The sequence below is a fragment of the Podarcis erhardii genome (assembly GCF_964252035.2).
Source record: "Podarcis erhardii genome assembly, chromosome: 11".
In the NCBI taxonomy this organism is placed as follows: Eukaryota; Metazoa; Chordata; class Lepidosauria; order Squamata; family Lacertidae; genus Podarcis; species Podarcis erhardii.
The window spans coordinates 31,981,874-31,998,180 of record NC_138501.1 but is presented as its reverse complement, the minus strand read 5'-3'; the positions used below and the strand labels follow the sequence as shown (position 1 = coordinate 31,998,180).

General features: G+C 40.8%; 1 protein-coding gene across 2 annotated transcripts in view; it reads left to right on the top strand.

The window, feature by feature from the left end:
- The window catches only part of DMGDH (dimethylglycine dehydrogenase), a 42,757-nt gene that overhangs the window by 24,527 nt on the left and 1,923 nt on the right, over positions 1–16,307 (top strand). For both annotated transcript variants that reach the window (XM_081881191.1, XM_081881190.1), the window contains exons 11-15: positions 794–924; positions 2,787–3,004; positions 3,207–3,364; positions 5,358–5,417; positions 15,307–15,441. In XM_081881191.1, coding sequence (XP_081737317.1) covers positions 794–924; positions 2,787–3,004; positions 3,207–3,364; positions 5,358–5,417; positions 15,307–15,441 — 702 coding nt within the window. The remainder of the gene's footprint in view (positions 1–793; positions 925–2,786; positions 3,005–3,206; positions 3,365–5,357; positions 5,418–15,306; positions 15,442–16,307) is intronic.

Genomic DNA, 16,307 nt, shown 5'->3' with positions numbered 1-16,307 from the left:
CAACCTCATACCCATACTATAGATATAATGTTGGACTGGAGTCTATACATTTCACATATGCCCACCTTGTGGAATCTGCATGCCTCAAAATTTTGTTGCGCAAAGATCGCAGGAATTGGAGCTAAACAAATTAGATGCTATGCACCTAAGCCTCATTTAAACATTGCCCCAAATTTGTGGATATGAATCGGTTCCAAATCAGGTGGAGAGATGTAGGGATGAATGAGGAATTCTGTTAGCCAATTTTTCTCCCCATCCTTACGTTAACATTTGAACCTATTTAATATGTACTTTCCAAAGCAATGCATAAACTGAAACTCAGCTATCCCTACATAGTTCTCCATACTTTGCAGTACAGTTCTCCAGCCAAGTCATGTATACCAAAACACATATACTGGAGTCAGTGAGCATACAAATACATAGACTCTGTTAGTGAAAATAATACATATAATGCATTATATTAGGGGAAATTGCTTACAAAAATGTGTATATTAGGAGAAATTTACACTAAAATTTTGCTAAATTTTCAAATTGCAAACTGACGTGGAAATGTGACTAACTGAAAAACAGAAAAACAAGAAACTGAGAGAAACAAAAACTGACATTCACCCATCCTTGTGTGAAGCAAAACCAAAACTGAGGCCTTCAGGAATCCCATAGAAATCAGTGGTGCTTAAGCATGCCTAAGTCTGTGTTGGATTGCAGCCCGTGTATTCTAGGAAGAGCTCAATTTCCTTATACTGTATAATGTCTGCTGTACTGTATTATAATTTCTTCTTCTTTTATTATTCAGATAGGTTTCACAAATATAAGTCATATGTTAACCCCAAGAGGCAGAGTATATGCGGAGCTCACAGTCTCTCATCTAAAGCCAGGGGAATTTTTGTTAATTACTGGTTCTGGATCAGAGCTTCATGACTTGAGGTCAGTGTACATTGTAACTACTGAAGTTTAAAAAGCTATTTGTGATGATGGAAATGGGGAAGGAGCTGCAGTTCAGGAAAGTCGCAAGAGCCAGAGCACATAGGAACAGATTAAGTTGCCTTGGACTGAGCCAGACTATTAACCTAAAGCATTAACCTAAAGTTACAGTTAGGGAAACTATTGATAAACTTGCCAAAATAAGGTATGCCTATGATTTTTCAGTTTCATTCCCCTTCCCTACTTGTCCAAAGGGGTTGGTAGACGAAAGGAAAGGGAGAGGGCTACTTACGGTTAAGTTGAAAATTACTAGGCACTTTTTTTTTAATGCACTTTTTTTTCTAGGCCAAGTTTTCGACAGTGTACATTGTAACTACTGAAGTTTAAAAAGCCATTTGTGATGATGGAAATGGGGAAGGGGCTGCAGTTCAGGAAAGTCACAAGAGCCAGAGCACATAGGAACAGATTAAGTTGCCTTGGACTGAGCCAGACTATTAACCTAAAGCATTAACCTAAAGTTACAGTTAGGGAAACTATTGATAAACTTGCCAAAATAAGGTATGCCTATGATTTTTCAGTTTCATTCCCCTTCCCTACTCGTTCAGGAAAGTCGCATTGACTTGAGGTCAGTGTACATTGTAACTACTGAAGTTTAAAAAGCCATTTGTGATGATGGAAATGGGGAAGGAGCTGCAGTTCAGGAAAGTCGCAAGAGCCAGAGCACATAGGAACAGATTAAGTTGCCTTGGACTGAGCCAGACTATTGGTCCATCTAGCTCACTAATGTCTACACAGAGTGGCATTGTTTCAGGCAGGGAGTCTTTTCCATCCCTACCTTGACATGCCAGAGATTGAGCCTGGGACAGATGCTTCACCATTGAGCTCTGGCCTTTATGCATACTGGGATCTTCTGAATCAGAGATAACATTGTAAATAGCTCAGAGTACATCGTAAAAATACTGCGATTACAAATCTTTCCAGAAGTTGCTGGTGTAAATCAAAAGTATTGTTCACCTCTCGCTGAGAGTGCTTAGCCTATTTATCCTGGGAAAACAAAGGCTTCAACAGACTATGATTGCACACTGCAAATAGTGTAGAGGACATATACTAGCAAGGCGGGTATTTATTTGGGTAGAAATGAGTAATGGTCCCAACTAATTTCTGTTGGCTGCTCCTTGATAAAAAACTAAATGGAGCTCAAAAAGAGGTTTATAAATATTTGTAGTGATAAATGTTGTGATAGCCTCAGAAAAGCTGTGGGAATTGGTTGTATTGGCAGATGATATTATTATTCAGTTGGGTATCTCGTGCATTAAATATATATATATCTGGAATCTGTATATGGGACAGTAGGGAGTGGGGTGAGCTTGTCTCAGAGGCACAAGAGACGTTCTTCATGACTTGGCTTTACTTGATAGTCATAGTTGTCAACCTAGTTCTTTTATGCATTTTAATGTTTGGATTGGGGACGCGGGTGGCGCTGTGGGTATAACCTCAGTGCCTAGGACTTGCCGATCGTATGGTCAGCGGTTCGAATCCCCGGGGCAGGGTGAGCTCCCGTTGTTCGGTCCCAGCTCCTGCCCACCTAGCAGTTCGAAAGCACTCTTAAGTGCAAGTAAATAAATAGGGACCGCTTTATAGCGGGAAGGTAAACTGCGTTTCCGTGTGCTGTGCTGGTGCTGGCTCGCGAGCTGCAGCTTCGTCACGCTGCCCACGTGACCCGGAAGTGTCTTCGGACGGCGCCGGCTCACGGCCTCTAGAGCGAGATGAGCACGCAACCCTAGAGTCGGACATGACTGGCCCGTGCGGGCAGGGGTACCTTTACCTAATGTTTGGATTAATAAAGTGTTGCCTTTTATTTTCAGATGGATTGAAGAGGAGGCATCTAGAGGACAGTTTAACATTGAAATCAGAAATGTCACAGAAGAAATTGGAGTATTGGGTATAGCTGGTCCATATGCACGAAAAGTCCTCCAGAAGTTGACAACAGAGGATCTCAGTGATGCAGCATTTAGTTTTCTACAATCCAGACATTTAAACATTGCGGATATTCCTGTTACTGCAATTAGAATATCCTATACAGGTAAGGTGGGAGGGGAAGGGATTATTCTTCTTATAAGCAAAACAGCTGGTTTCTATACAAGGCAGCAGTGCTTGCAAGTAATACCACTATTACTTGCAGAGATGGGTCATTTAATATTTATTTTCATGTTATGCCTTTAAATAAGCATGACCATAATTTAATTCTAGACTTGATTAAGATGTCAACCTTTGGTTTGTAATAGGTGAACTGGGTTGGGAGTTGTACCACAGGCGAGAAGATTCCGCACCTTTATACTCTGCTATCATGGAAGCAGGCCATGAAGAAGGAATTGACAACTTTGGAACATATGTGATGAATACATTAAGGCTAGAAAAGGCTTTTCGGGCATGGGGAGCAGAGGTTTGAATATAATTCTTTCTTTCTTTTTTGTTCTTTCTTTGGTGTTATTTGTGTATTGATCACAGATAATCATATTTAACTATTCTGCTTCTTCAAGGCCTGATAAGAATAAAATAAGAAACAGCTACTATTATGATTTACACCTTCTATTTTTCATGAGGGCAAACTGTTAGTACTCTCAATTACATATGTGGCACCAAAGCCTCCTTTTTAATTCACTGATGTTTCTTTTTCCTCTATATTAAAAAGTCTGTTCAATTAAGAGATCACAGTAGTATGTTTGGGTGGAATTCTTACTTAGAGCATGCTCTGATAATTAAACTCTGTGCCATTTTAGTCTAAAGTGTTTTCAGCTCCTAAGGGGCTTTGAAATTGTGCCCAGATCTTTACACCCATTTTAGCAGGTTACTCAGAAAAGAGCTAAGGGTTTGTCTTCAGAGAAAACAGCATGCACTGTGGAGTCAATGAGACCTTCATTTAGGTAGCTGTATCCGGGATACAAACCTTCATTCTGAAGCATTTCTAATTCATTCCTCTGCTGTATGAGGAATTTTTAAGAACCTTCTCCTTTATCTCATGGCATTTCTGTTCCAGCAGTCAAAATATGCACTGACTGCAATTTCGCCTTTGTATGACACACTTTAGATATATATCCTATCATCACAGAGAATATGAGCAATAGCTATCCTGTTTGTCCCAGTCCTTCTCATAAAATGTTGGATATTATGAAATCCCTTCCATTTTAGAGGAGGCTGAGCTCACACCTTCCAAAGATTTAAACAAAATAAAACTCAATAAAATGTTTTTAAAATGGTTATTGATCAAGTTGGAGATAATATACCCTTGCTGGTGCTTCCCCCTTAATACATGAGCACTTGTATGGTGGATGTGTGTAGCAGAGGATGAACAGGAAAAGCAAAGAAAGAACCGTGTGGCATGTTCCTGTTCAGTATTTTGCTTGCTTAAGCATGCCTCTCTTCTGGTTCCTCCATTCAGTTCCCATTCCTACCTAGTCAGGATTCCACATCAACTGAGGCGTCTCATGCCACATTGGACTCCTTATTTATTTATTTATCCATCCACTTGCACTTCAGGGTATTTTCCTAAAGATTTTTTTGCATTTTCTGAATCTGTATAAGCCTACTTATTTCCCTAATATTTCTCCGCAAAAAGATGCTGATATTAATATGACACCAGCTCCTTCAATTCAGTAGGTAGTGATGCATGCGTATATAATTCTCTCCTCCTTTGGAGAATTTTATGCAGAGGTTGGATGACCATCTGTCTTGGATGCTTTAGTTGAGATTCCTGCATTGCAGGGGGTTGGACTAGATGACTCTTGCTGTCCCTTTCCGGGTCTGCAATTGTATGATTCCACATGCACAAAAACTGCTGTGGTTATGGAATTCTCTGGTTTCACCTGGAGAGCAGAGACAGTCAACATGGCACACTCCAGATGTTGATTACAACTCTCACCAGCAAGTACCTATGGTCAGGGGTGATTGAAGTTGTAATATAACCACATCTGGAGGGCACCACACTGACTACACCTGGTCTAGAGAGCATCCCAATGCAATTGTCTCACCTCAACAATCCCACAGAATTCGACCCTACTGTCTTACCTGTTGAAAATGAAAAGAACAACTGAGGCATCAGATAGCTGTTCACTGTGGGATGAGGGATGGCGAGGTAGATTTGCAAGTAAATCATAAATGCATCTTCCTTGGTTAGTTCTCAGTGGAGTGAAGGCTTTTTTTTGCAGGGTGCCTCATTTCTTATTGTCTTCTTAACTGTAGATATTGAAGAAATATATGCTTGCATTTTTTTATTGGAGATACAAATGTCACTAAGAATTACAATCCTTTAACAAAAGACATGTTACTTATTGTTCATAAAAAAGGAAATAAATGGGAAACAGTATGAGAAAGTGAAAAGACGTGAAGGAAATATGCCATCTAGTGATTAAATCTCTTATTGCATATTTTTTTAACAGATGAATTGTGACACCAATCCTCTGGAAGCCGGACTGAAATATTTTATAAAATTAAATAAGGTAGGTCTGAAACATTTTCAGAGATATATATTTATGAAATTATTCCTGGGTTTGCAAATATTATATATAAACTTCTGCAGCACTGTTCCATGTTGTATACTGGAGGAATGGTTTCAAATAATATTGCTTTGATAGGTAGATTGGTCTCACTAATTAACTCCATCTGCCAAAGAATGAGAGAATCAGAACTAGTTCCTTGTGCATCTCTGTTACCTGAAATGAGTTTTGTTCTGGTGTAGAATTTTGGATGCTGATTGATTCATTTCTTTAATTTCTACTGCAAAACCATTTATATTTCCTACAATCCAACTGGACAGCTGTAAGTGTGGTGGCAAATTCAGTATGTGAGATTTTACAGATGGTCTGGGTCTGGTCAGTGCTTGGGACAACATGGGGACCCTATGTATATCACCCTTAGTTCATTTAAAAAGAGGGGAATATAAAGTATAATAAATGTCCAGCTGCTGATATTTATCTCCAGCATTTAGAGAAATAAATTTACTGCAAAATACAGTGAGCCTTTTGAAAGCATGAATGGAGGTAAGAAGTTTACACAAGCCTAAACTATTCAGTTGCTTCAATGGAAGAAATAAATTTGCAGATAAAGTCTTGACTGTGACTCCTTAAAGAAAGATTATGCCTGGGTGGAACAGTTCAGGATAGGAAGTCTGTCAAATATTAGTTGCCTCTAGGGACAAAAAAGACTTTACTGTGTTTACATGTCAAGGGAATTTAATTTGGAAGGCTGTTCTGGAATTATTCAGGAATGGCCAATGAAGAATAATTAATTTCAAAATATTGCACAGGCCTGGCTCTTGTGTGTTGTAAGGTGATGGTTAAAGCAGATTGCAGCAGATGTTGGTGCTCTCTTACTCAGTTGAGTAGCTTTGTGTATATAATTTGGATCCATTCCAGGATTCATAAGAGATTTACCTAATAAATTGTGCCATTAAAAGGTGTTTGCATGTCTTATTGACAGATTGAATTATAATATTTTAGTTCCAAGGGACCCAAACATCATTGTCCTTAATTAACTCCTTTTATTTTTCTGACTGGATAAGAAAACAAACTCACAATTTGGGAGTTTCTATCTACACTCTACACATCTGCACACTTCGCTTAAAAATAGTAATAGCAGTTGCTACTGAGAATGTTTCCTATAAACGAATACAGCGAGAATATACAGGAGAATATACCAAGGGTTACATCGTAGAAGGCACCTGCTGTAACAATTTGTCACAAATACTCAGATGAATCTCTTCAGGTATGGTATAGAATGAAAGCAAATGACAGACTAATACTCCTACTAAGCAGCCCCACTTCCTTGCCTCAGAGGATCAGAATGAGCTCTGTTACACAGTAGGTAGAGGCCAAATATAGTACCAAGGAAGTACAAGGATGAGGGAAGGAAATGCCACCTGAAAAGAATCATAGCACCATAGGGATACTATCTTTCTGTTCCTGATACCACACTTGAATGAAAGTTTAATTGAGCAAATCTTTTGTAAGTCACTTTGAAATCTTCTCAGGTCTATAAAGCAGGCTAGAAATAGTTTAAATAAATAATTTTTTAAAAAAGAATTTGGGAATCAGAACCTTTTATACAATTTGCTCATAAAAGAAACCTTAGACATAAATGGAAGGACAGTACTTTGATTGGAGTCTTTGTATTCTGCCATATATGCTCACACTAGAAAGTCAGGCTGGTTTGATTGCTATTCCATTTTGACAATAGACATTTTTGGGACTTTAAAACTCCGCAAAACCTTGGAATGCACTTTCCTAGCCAATTAAGCCTTATGTGAAGAATTGCAACAGTGCAACTGTATCCCATGCTTGTTTACTCAGAAGGGAGTCTCACTGATTTCAAATGTTTCTGGGACTGTAACCTTAGTCTTCATTACTTTTTTTGTCAAAGTATAAATTATTTTGAGGCTTTTCATATCTTTGATTTTTAAAAGTGCAGTAATTATTACAGGTAAGCAACCATATACAGTAGTTTTGCTGCAGCAGCAGCAGTAGTTGTGAGAGGTATTTCCAATTCTATCACTGCTTTGGTGTTGCTGGTTTTCAGAAACAGCCGCCTGATGGCTGAATGTAGACAAAGAAAATCCAGGAAAAAACTTCGTTTTGATGGAGGGCTGCTGACTGAGGTGGTCATGGTAATGTAGGCATAAAAGTGGCTATGTCAGAATTCCACATCTATGGAATGACTGAGGGAGGTCTGCCTTGCCCATGGGGTTTTGTGTCTAATATAGAAGTATGGGTGTGTTGCTGTTTTGATTAAGGAATCAAAATGTCAGTAACTAGATCTGCTAAAAAGTGGGTTGTTATTTTTAGAGGACTACTTCCTTGATCAGAAAATTCATTTTCACTGATGGAAGTTATATGAAGATTAATTACATCAGTCTCTGTGTTTCTGACATTAATATTTATCAACTGACATTTTTCTGGCAAATTCTGATTGGAATAACTTGGTCAGAGTCAGCCCTCGGCTATTGGGGATACATAGAGTGGGCAAGGCTTTCCAGCCATGGTGAAAGCCAAGGATGCAGTGACTTTTGGAGACTATTTGGATGCTTTTCTGGTGCATGTCATGAAGAATTTCAAGGAAATTTGCAGCAGGCTTGGTATTGTGCTTGACTGCTGCAAAGACCCATCAATCAAAAACCTTATGGTATAGTGTCAAATTGGGAAAGGAAGGAAATAAGAGTTGACATTAGCAGCAGGGACAGCATATTGCCTGTGCAATGGAGAACATTAATCAAATCCAAGGAAAACAAGGCCTCACTTTTTCTGTTCCTCAGAAGAAAACTGCTGCAGCAAGCAAAACATAGTGACACAGACAGGCAGTGGTGATCATGATGGTTATGATGTTTCATCAGTTGGAAGAAACACAGACCACCTCAACTCCACTCATATGACTGTGCATCTGTCTGAGGCAGGGTCAGGAGGACATAACAGAGTCATTGTCACAAGGAGCGATAGAGATGCTTTATTGCTGCTGATGGCCTTCTATCCTCATATCAACAGTGAGCTATGGATGAAAGCAGTCATGTCAAATTATATGAATTATAAGTTGCCAAGCACAAAGTGGAATGGCATGATTAAGGTAGAGATGGGCAGCTGGGCTTTCATGCCACCTTGGGGCATGATACCACAAGCTAGCTTCCAAGACTGAAAGACCTGTTAAAAGTCTACATCTCCTGTCTCTTACATACCTGATGTCCACCTGATTTGAAGTGTCTTACACACCTGATGTATGAACCTACCAGGAAGACACATTCAATTCATATTCTGTTCATTTGCTCCATTCAGAAAGGGAAAGAAGTGCAATGCTACCAACAGAAGAAGCACTTATTCAGCAAATTGTTGAGCCCACCACCAAGCCTTAATTTTATAAAATGCTATTGTGGCAAACTCAATTTTCCAAGTCCCACAGAAAGTGGTTGACACATTGAGCAAAGTATGCCATCTCTACAAGATGACAAAAGCCATTTAGCTGAGTGATCGGACATTACAACCTGTGGGTGTACAAGTGGACATCAGTTTGCTTATGTGCATTATTTGTGAAAGTGAACTGGAAATCAGGATGCAAGTGTCTGGACTGGTGCCAAAATCCATACAGTTACAACCATGACAGTGATTTATGTGTGTATTGAAGGTGTCTTGTTATTTTGAAATGTTCTATTGTTTACTTAAGGATTAGATTTTAGTCCAAAAAAAGATTTCAGCCAAAATAGATTGTATAATTTGTTGCTTTTGGCTCCATTACTGTTTAGGTAGGCTTTTAGGGCATAGAGCAGGGGTGTGGAGTTTTATCAATTTGAGGGTCACATTTTCTAGTGGGAAGCATACCAGGGAGGGACCACAGGCCAGTGCTCAAAGTTGCCAGAATCAAAAGGATATGTAGGCCCCATTCTAGCCATACAAAAGTCAGAGAGGGGTGTCATACTAGCTAACTTTTCAAGCACCAAACTAGAATGTGTGTCCTCTGGGATGTAGTCCCAGGCGAGTCACATGATCCGCACCTCATCCTTGCCCTGAAAAAGTGTTTTTTAAGGGCAAGAGTGCAGCACTAGAGCATGGCACCCAAAATGGTCTTCGAGATCTTGTGCAAAAAAACCGGGATGTCCTGTTTTTCCAGGGCACTTAGGAGGTATGGTGTGTGCGTATGTGCATGTACCTACACACAAGTAAGTAAGAGGTCTTTATCCCACAAAGAGTATTTATAATGGCCACAACTCTCTTTGGGTACAGCTTCACAGAGACAAGTGGTCCTATTTTTGACAACTCATGAGTTGCAATGATGCTTGGCTCAGCCCATGCTGCTGAGTCTTCAGAAGTCAGGAAGAAGCTACAGGTGACCACTGTGTTTAGATGGCTACTGCCCTGCCACCATTAGGGCACAATTCTGTCACCACCCTTGAGATGGAATGGCTTGTGCTGCAAGAGCCCACTGCAACTCCGTCACTTTTAAGGATCCTACCTGAGCACCCTTTGATAGATATGTCAAAGTTGTGAAAACAGAAAGCAACAAACCTCCCATGCAGGGGCAACAAGTATATATACCTCACAGGGTTGCAAGAACTCTATGATCAGTTCTGCCAGTACTGGGCCCAGGTAAGTTTTCTTCCTAATCCCATCAACCAGCAGCTAACACTGGGTCCAGAGAAATCTTGCACTAATTTACTTCAACTTATGTTACATAATGTTATAGCAAAGAGAGTAGGTAGGGATGGGCAGGCTAGGAAAACGCTAGCTGGATCCTCAAGAGAGAGATTGCTCACCCCCAGCGGCGTAGCGTGGGTTGTCAGCACCCGGGGCAAGGCAAGTAATTTGCGCCCCCTAACCCGGGGCAAGGCAAGTAATTTGCGCCCCTAACCTGCCGCCGCTGCCAGCTTCTTCTTGCTGCTGCCTGGGCTGGTCGGGTGTGGTTCTCTCCTGCGCTCAGCGCTGCGCTGGGCAGCCGCTGCACTGTCCCTCCCCCAGATAGTCCCTCCCTCGCTCTCTCTCCGCTCTGCACTGCAACGCACGCCTGGCACCCTCCCCCTCCACAGTGGGCGGCAACCCGGCAGCTCAGATCGGATTCGCACAGCCAGCACTGCAGTGAGAGAGAGTGAGTGAGCCAGGTAGGAGCAGAGAGCTGCGAGTGCGAGCACCCCCCCAAATGTTGCGCCCGGTGCGGCTGGCCCCCCCTGCACCCCCCACGCTACGCCACTGCTCACCCCTTTAAAAAACCATTTCAGTCAAATCTGAGAAAGATAGCTAGGAGGAGTCCAATCACAAGTTGCATATGTGGCATGTTTTCTGCAACACCCCTCCCCCCCAGCACATGGGCACAAGGAAAGGCTCCCTGTGCAATTGGAAAGCCAGCCTTTATCATACATGAACTTTATTGAAAGTAATGGCAGTTGAGCACAAGTACTCTTCTAGTACTGTTTGTCCCTTGTGCAAGAGAAGCTCCTGCAGGATTGCAATTTTGTACAGTACTTGTTTCTTTGCTCCACTTTTAACGCCCTTTGTTGAATTCATGCATGAAGAGTCTCTACGCTGATACTGGACATGTAGACTGGACTATAGTATACTAACACATTTTCCTTCTGGAAATAACATGACATATGAATCATTTCCCTATGTTGGGATTTTAGTTGCTCATGCATGATTTTAAAGTGAATGAAGCAGGTTGGGGTATATATACAGTGAACATTATTTTTAGTTTAAGTTGTATAGTTTCATTTGCTATAGTCAGTGCTTTTTTCTGAGGGTACGCAGGGGTACACATACCTCTAAACATTTTGTGAATCTTTGTACCTTTGTCCATTTACTGTATTTTTCTGGATTTGAACTATTAAATGGTTATTTCTTGAGTCAAAATGAGAGTACCCATAAACATTTTTTTAAGAAAAAAGCACTGGATACAGTGGTAAAAACTATTACAAAACAATTTTGGGAAGATTATCCAAACATACAGTATAGCAAAAATCCAGAACCTCCACAGTGGAATGTGAAAACAAAGAAATTCAGTAAAATAAATACACAGAGAAAGCATATTAATTAAAGCTATGCTTCTCCTTTACTGTCAATAGGAAAGGAAATATTCGAAAAGCTCTTTTTTTGTATTGTAATATAAACATGCTTCTTTGTCTTCACTAAACTATTTCACAAAAATACAGCACATAAACTAATTGCTTTCTTGATCGTTGATTTAGCTGTTGTATAATATCTGGTAAATGTGGTTTGAACCATCCTTTTCTTTCTTAGAACTAAATGAAATGAAATTTTCTTTCACAAATTAATTTGTGAGGGGTTTTTTTTTAAAGGCTAAAGCAAATCAAAATTTCTCTAGCTGTTGCCCTGTTTATATATTCACAGGAGTTAACTACCTTCTATGCAATTAATCTAGAAGTGACCCATTAAAGCAATTCACATCTGTTACCAGGTCATACTCAAGGCTCCAATTATGACTGCTGCATTAACCTTCATGCAAACTGTGTTTTCCATTTATAAATGATGGATTTATGGGAGTCAAGTGAATAATGTTGAAGAGTAAGCATGGGGGAGCTTGGAAGTATTCAAATGCATGGGCTTCTTTTAAGGACAGTTTCACTAGAACATGGAGAAGCAATGAACAGAACTACTGGCTGCAGATAAGAAATGCCAAGAGCCAACAAATGTAAATTGTCAGATTCACATCTATGATTTCTGCCCCCCCCCCCCCATTGTATCTCCTGGAAATAACTGGAGTCAACCAAAAGCAGTAGTGCACTCAATTTATATCATCTGGTGTACTATGGATTACTGCTTTTAATTGGCAAAGCCTGATTGCCATTTTCTATAAGGGTATGTCTGCACTGCTATCTCTCTGGTGGCTCGTGTTTTGGTTTGCCCTTCATTGTCTCTCATCCTCTCTCTCCCTCTATTAATACATTCATGGTATATGGAGAGGACAGCAAAGGAAAAGGAGACACTAAGGACAAGAAATAAATTGTGCCTGTTCAAGCAGCATGCTGCCCATGCCTGCTCACAAGTGTGAGTAGGAGAAGTGGCACATGGATTGCAATAGCATAGTGTCCTGGTTTAATTGCTAGCAAATTAATTGGCAAGTAGAAGGGCAACATGTGTTTAAAACATGGGTAAGGAAACTTTCTAGCCTGGCAGACCAGACTGTTATTTCCTCCATCCCTAGTGGGCCAAGTTTGACAGGCCAGCAGATCCTATTTTGCCCCAAAAGGCAAAGACTCTCAAAACACTATTTGTGCAGTGCTTTGAGCTGCGCTTCTGGCAATCAGCTGATTTGTCAAATCTTCAGATCTTCAGAAACCCCTTTTAGAACGTTATTTTCTGCAGCCTTGGGGATTTGCAAGTACCTGCAAACAACTGTTTTAGCTGAGCCCCACCTTTACCTGCCCCACACCTGTAAAGTAGCCTTGCAAGCCAGATGAGAAACCTGGCTGGCTAATTATGTCTGCAGAGCAGAGGCCCCAGCCCTTGCATATTGTCTTCTGGGCTTGAGGGACGTTGCAGGAAAGTTCAGTACTGACTTTCTTGAGAGAGGTGGAGTCCTGTGGAGGAAGGCCACTTAGGATTGTCCCAGCCACATCAACTGCCTGCAGCATTTTTCAGGAAAACCTGCGTACATATCCTGAGCCACTCTGTGTGCGGGTTTGCTGCCTGCCAAAAAACACATACTCCATTTCCTTTTCTTATATTGAAACTGGGCAGTGGCAATAACAGCAGCAGAAGCATATTTTGAACTGAGATTAGGAAGGCTTCCCACATTCCTCCTATGTTCTCTTTTGCCCTGTCACAACTACAGTAATAGCATGCCAGGTTGCAAGGAATTGCAGGCAAAATTCTCCCCCACTCCATGTGCCCAGCTCTGGGGTGATGGAAAGAAGAGAAGGAAGATTTATGTATTTCTACTGCTTCTCTTGCCAGCTTCTAGCTTAAAGTGTTCTTGGGTGTGGGACAGAGTGGTGGATACGGACAGGGAGTATCTAATCCAAACCTGAGTAGAGTGTTGGGAGTTGTAAAGCTCACTTTTCATATTGAGGTCAGCTTTAAAAGCCCCTGAAGTTTATTTTCAAGACTAGCTTGGAGAACTTCACTGGCATATCTCTCGAGAGGATGCCTCCCAGATGACACCCACTACTCGTCTGTCGTTTATTTCAACCCAACATATCTGTATGTCTGTCTGTCTGTCTGTCTGTTCGTTTGTTTTAGACAGAACATTCCAAAGTGAATTTAGTAAGTATTGCTCTTGCTTTAGTTTGGCTTCAAAGGTCATCACATAGACAAATCGCATCATCCAGAAACTAAATTGGAGTAAGTGCTCCCCGATTAATTCTAGCATCTAGTACCAGAAGGAAACATATTTACCATCACCACTGAAACCATCAAAAAGCAACAACATTAAGGCAAAGAGGGCTTTTTTCTCTTATCTGCCTCCTGAAAGCCTAGCAAGCTGAAAAAGGCTGCCTCACAGATTTTAGTTCAGGCCTTCTGTCAGGCTTCAGCAGGGGGCTGCTCTTAACAGGTGCCAACCTGAATGTGGGCAGGCATGGTCCATACCAGAAAGGTTAATGCCAGGGCAAGCATATAAAGCTATGAGGAACCAGAAACAGGAAAGACTCAGAGGCAAGGGCAGAATCTAAACAAGTGTGCCTGAAGGTTGATTCCAGAGGAGGCATGAAAAGTTGATTTGGCTCTACTGCTGCTACTGATAGCAGACACAGGGGCCAAGCTTGAGGCCAGGGTTGGATAGGCCTAAGTAAGCCTGTTTGCTGATACTGCAGCCAATGTAGCACCCTTGCAGTTCTCTATATACACAGCATTCTATTCTAGAATCAATTGAAATTCCTTGTTTTCTCTTCATACACACACTATCTAGGTCTGTTGCATATTTTGCCCCTGAAAAGCGCTTCTGGAGAAACTGGTTTCATTCTGAAAATAAAGGCTCTTTGCAGGTTGCCTCTGTATTACCCCAAGTAATATGTAGCAATGGTATGTGGGGGGGGGGGGTTGTATCCATACCTGACCAATGAAGCTATGGATGGGTGAATACCAAAAACACAATCACAACTTCCTTCTCCTGGGGAACATGCAGAGAGAAAATGGCGTGCCTAACCCTAAGCAAGGTGATGGTTTTGAAACGCTTATCAAGTAACTCCACCCACCCTAAGTAAGTGGCAGGATCTAGAATCAATCTTGATTGAAATCAGCATGTTGAAGACAAACATGAATGGTTCTGGATTTTGTGCTGCCAGTGGGTTAATGTGCACACAACCTCAGACTTTTGGTCTAGTTGTCAGTAGTTCATACATGCATGCAAGAATCTTTCCCACAACTGTTACCTCACATCTTTTTAACTTGGGAGAGATACCTCAGGCAAAGCCTGGGGTTTTCTGCGTGCAAAGTATTTGCACATAGTATGAGCTACCCCAATAGCTTTGGAATGCACAAAGTAGTTTACCAGATAAATGTCTGCTGTTACTATCTTTTGTGGGATCAGGAGGCGGGGGAAAGGGATGTGGGCTTTCTTGCAATAGTTTTTTATAAATGACTCTGCTGTTACTTCCCCATGTAAGTAGCCAAGAGGAAGCTTGAGCTCTTTTCAGTATAATATTTTTAAAGGTATATAATCAGAATGTATAGCGCTTAAAGGTTACAAATGTAGACAAATATGAGGTAAAATAACTGAACATACCCACATTGTGAGCAAGATGAAATAACATTCAAGAAGCCCAATGGTTTTATTTAATTTGTACTTTTATCTAAAGCTTAATAATGGGTGGAAAAACAAGTGAAGGCAAATTTAAATGCTTGCATCCATAACCCTGTCACAGAGCCTGACTAATCATTTATCATCATTATCTTTTTTTCCCAGCCAGCTGACTTCATAGGAAAGCAAGCACTGAAGCAGATTAAAGAAAAGGGGCTTGAACGGCAACTTGTGTATCTCACCTTGGAAACGGATAATGTTGATCCAGAGGGAAATGAAAGTGTCTGGTATAATAACAAGGCAAGTAGCATAGATTTTGTTTCAAAAAACTGAAGCAAAGTTTTCTAGAACATATTGTGCTCCCATCCATATTTCAAAATGAACAAAGGATAGTTTGCACACAGTTTAAAAAGGGTTGCAAACACCAGCATATTGTTTGTGCAAGGAAATACGCACATGTGCAATGACATACGTTTTTATTTTTTGCTATAACAGATTAAAAAATGCTACCCCTTTGCAATTTCTACCAGTGGCAGTTCTCAAAGTCCTCTGCTGGGCTTCTCACAACAAAAGGAATTTGTTACTGAGCCAGGTTCAAAGTTCTTGTGTTAATTCTCAGCGCTCTAAGCAACTTGGACCCAAAGATTATGTAAAGGACTGATGAGGACTGCCTGATGTACTCTGTGCTCTCCCCCCCTCTACTTTGAAACAGAATCAGGACTCCAGTCCACCCAGCTTTCAGGTAGACAAGTTAAGACAGCCTGCTGAAATTGGACACAGCTTATAATTCAGGAGGGAGTGAGAGGCTGGGAAGAAACAGGAAAGCAGGGAGAAAACGCATCCTGACCTAAGTAGGTCACAATAGCAGCACTACCTTCATACAAATGTATGGTAAAAAAATTAAGAAGTGGGTCCTCAGTTGCATTTTTGGGTTAAAGGAGGGTTCCAGGTCCAAAAAGATTGAAGAGCTGTGTTCACACCAAGATTGTGCCACCTTCAGGAGTCAAATTTCCAAAGAGAATGAATACTTTGAGATGCATTCAGATCAATGGACTTTAATAACTCAAGTGGTTTCAGTGGGTCTACTCTGAGTATGATTTAATTTAATATCTCTCAGAAATTAGAAATGGAAAATTTATTACAATATTGACTCACTTTTTAGACCC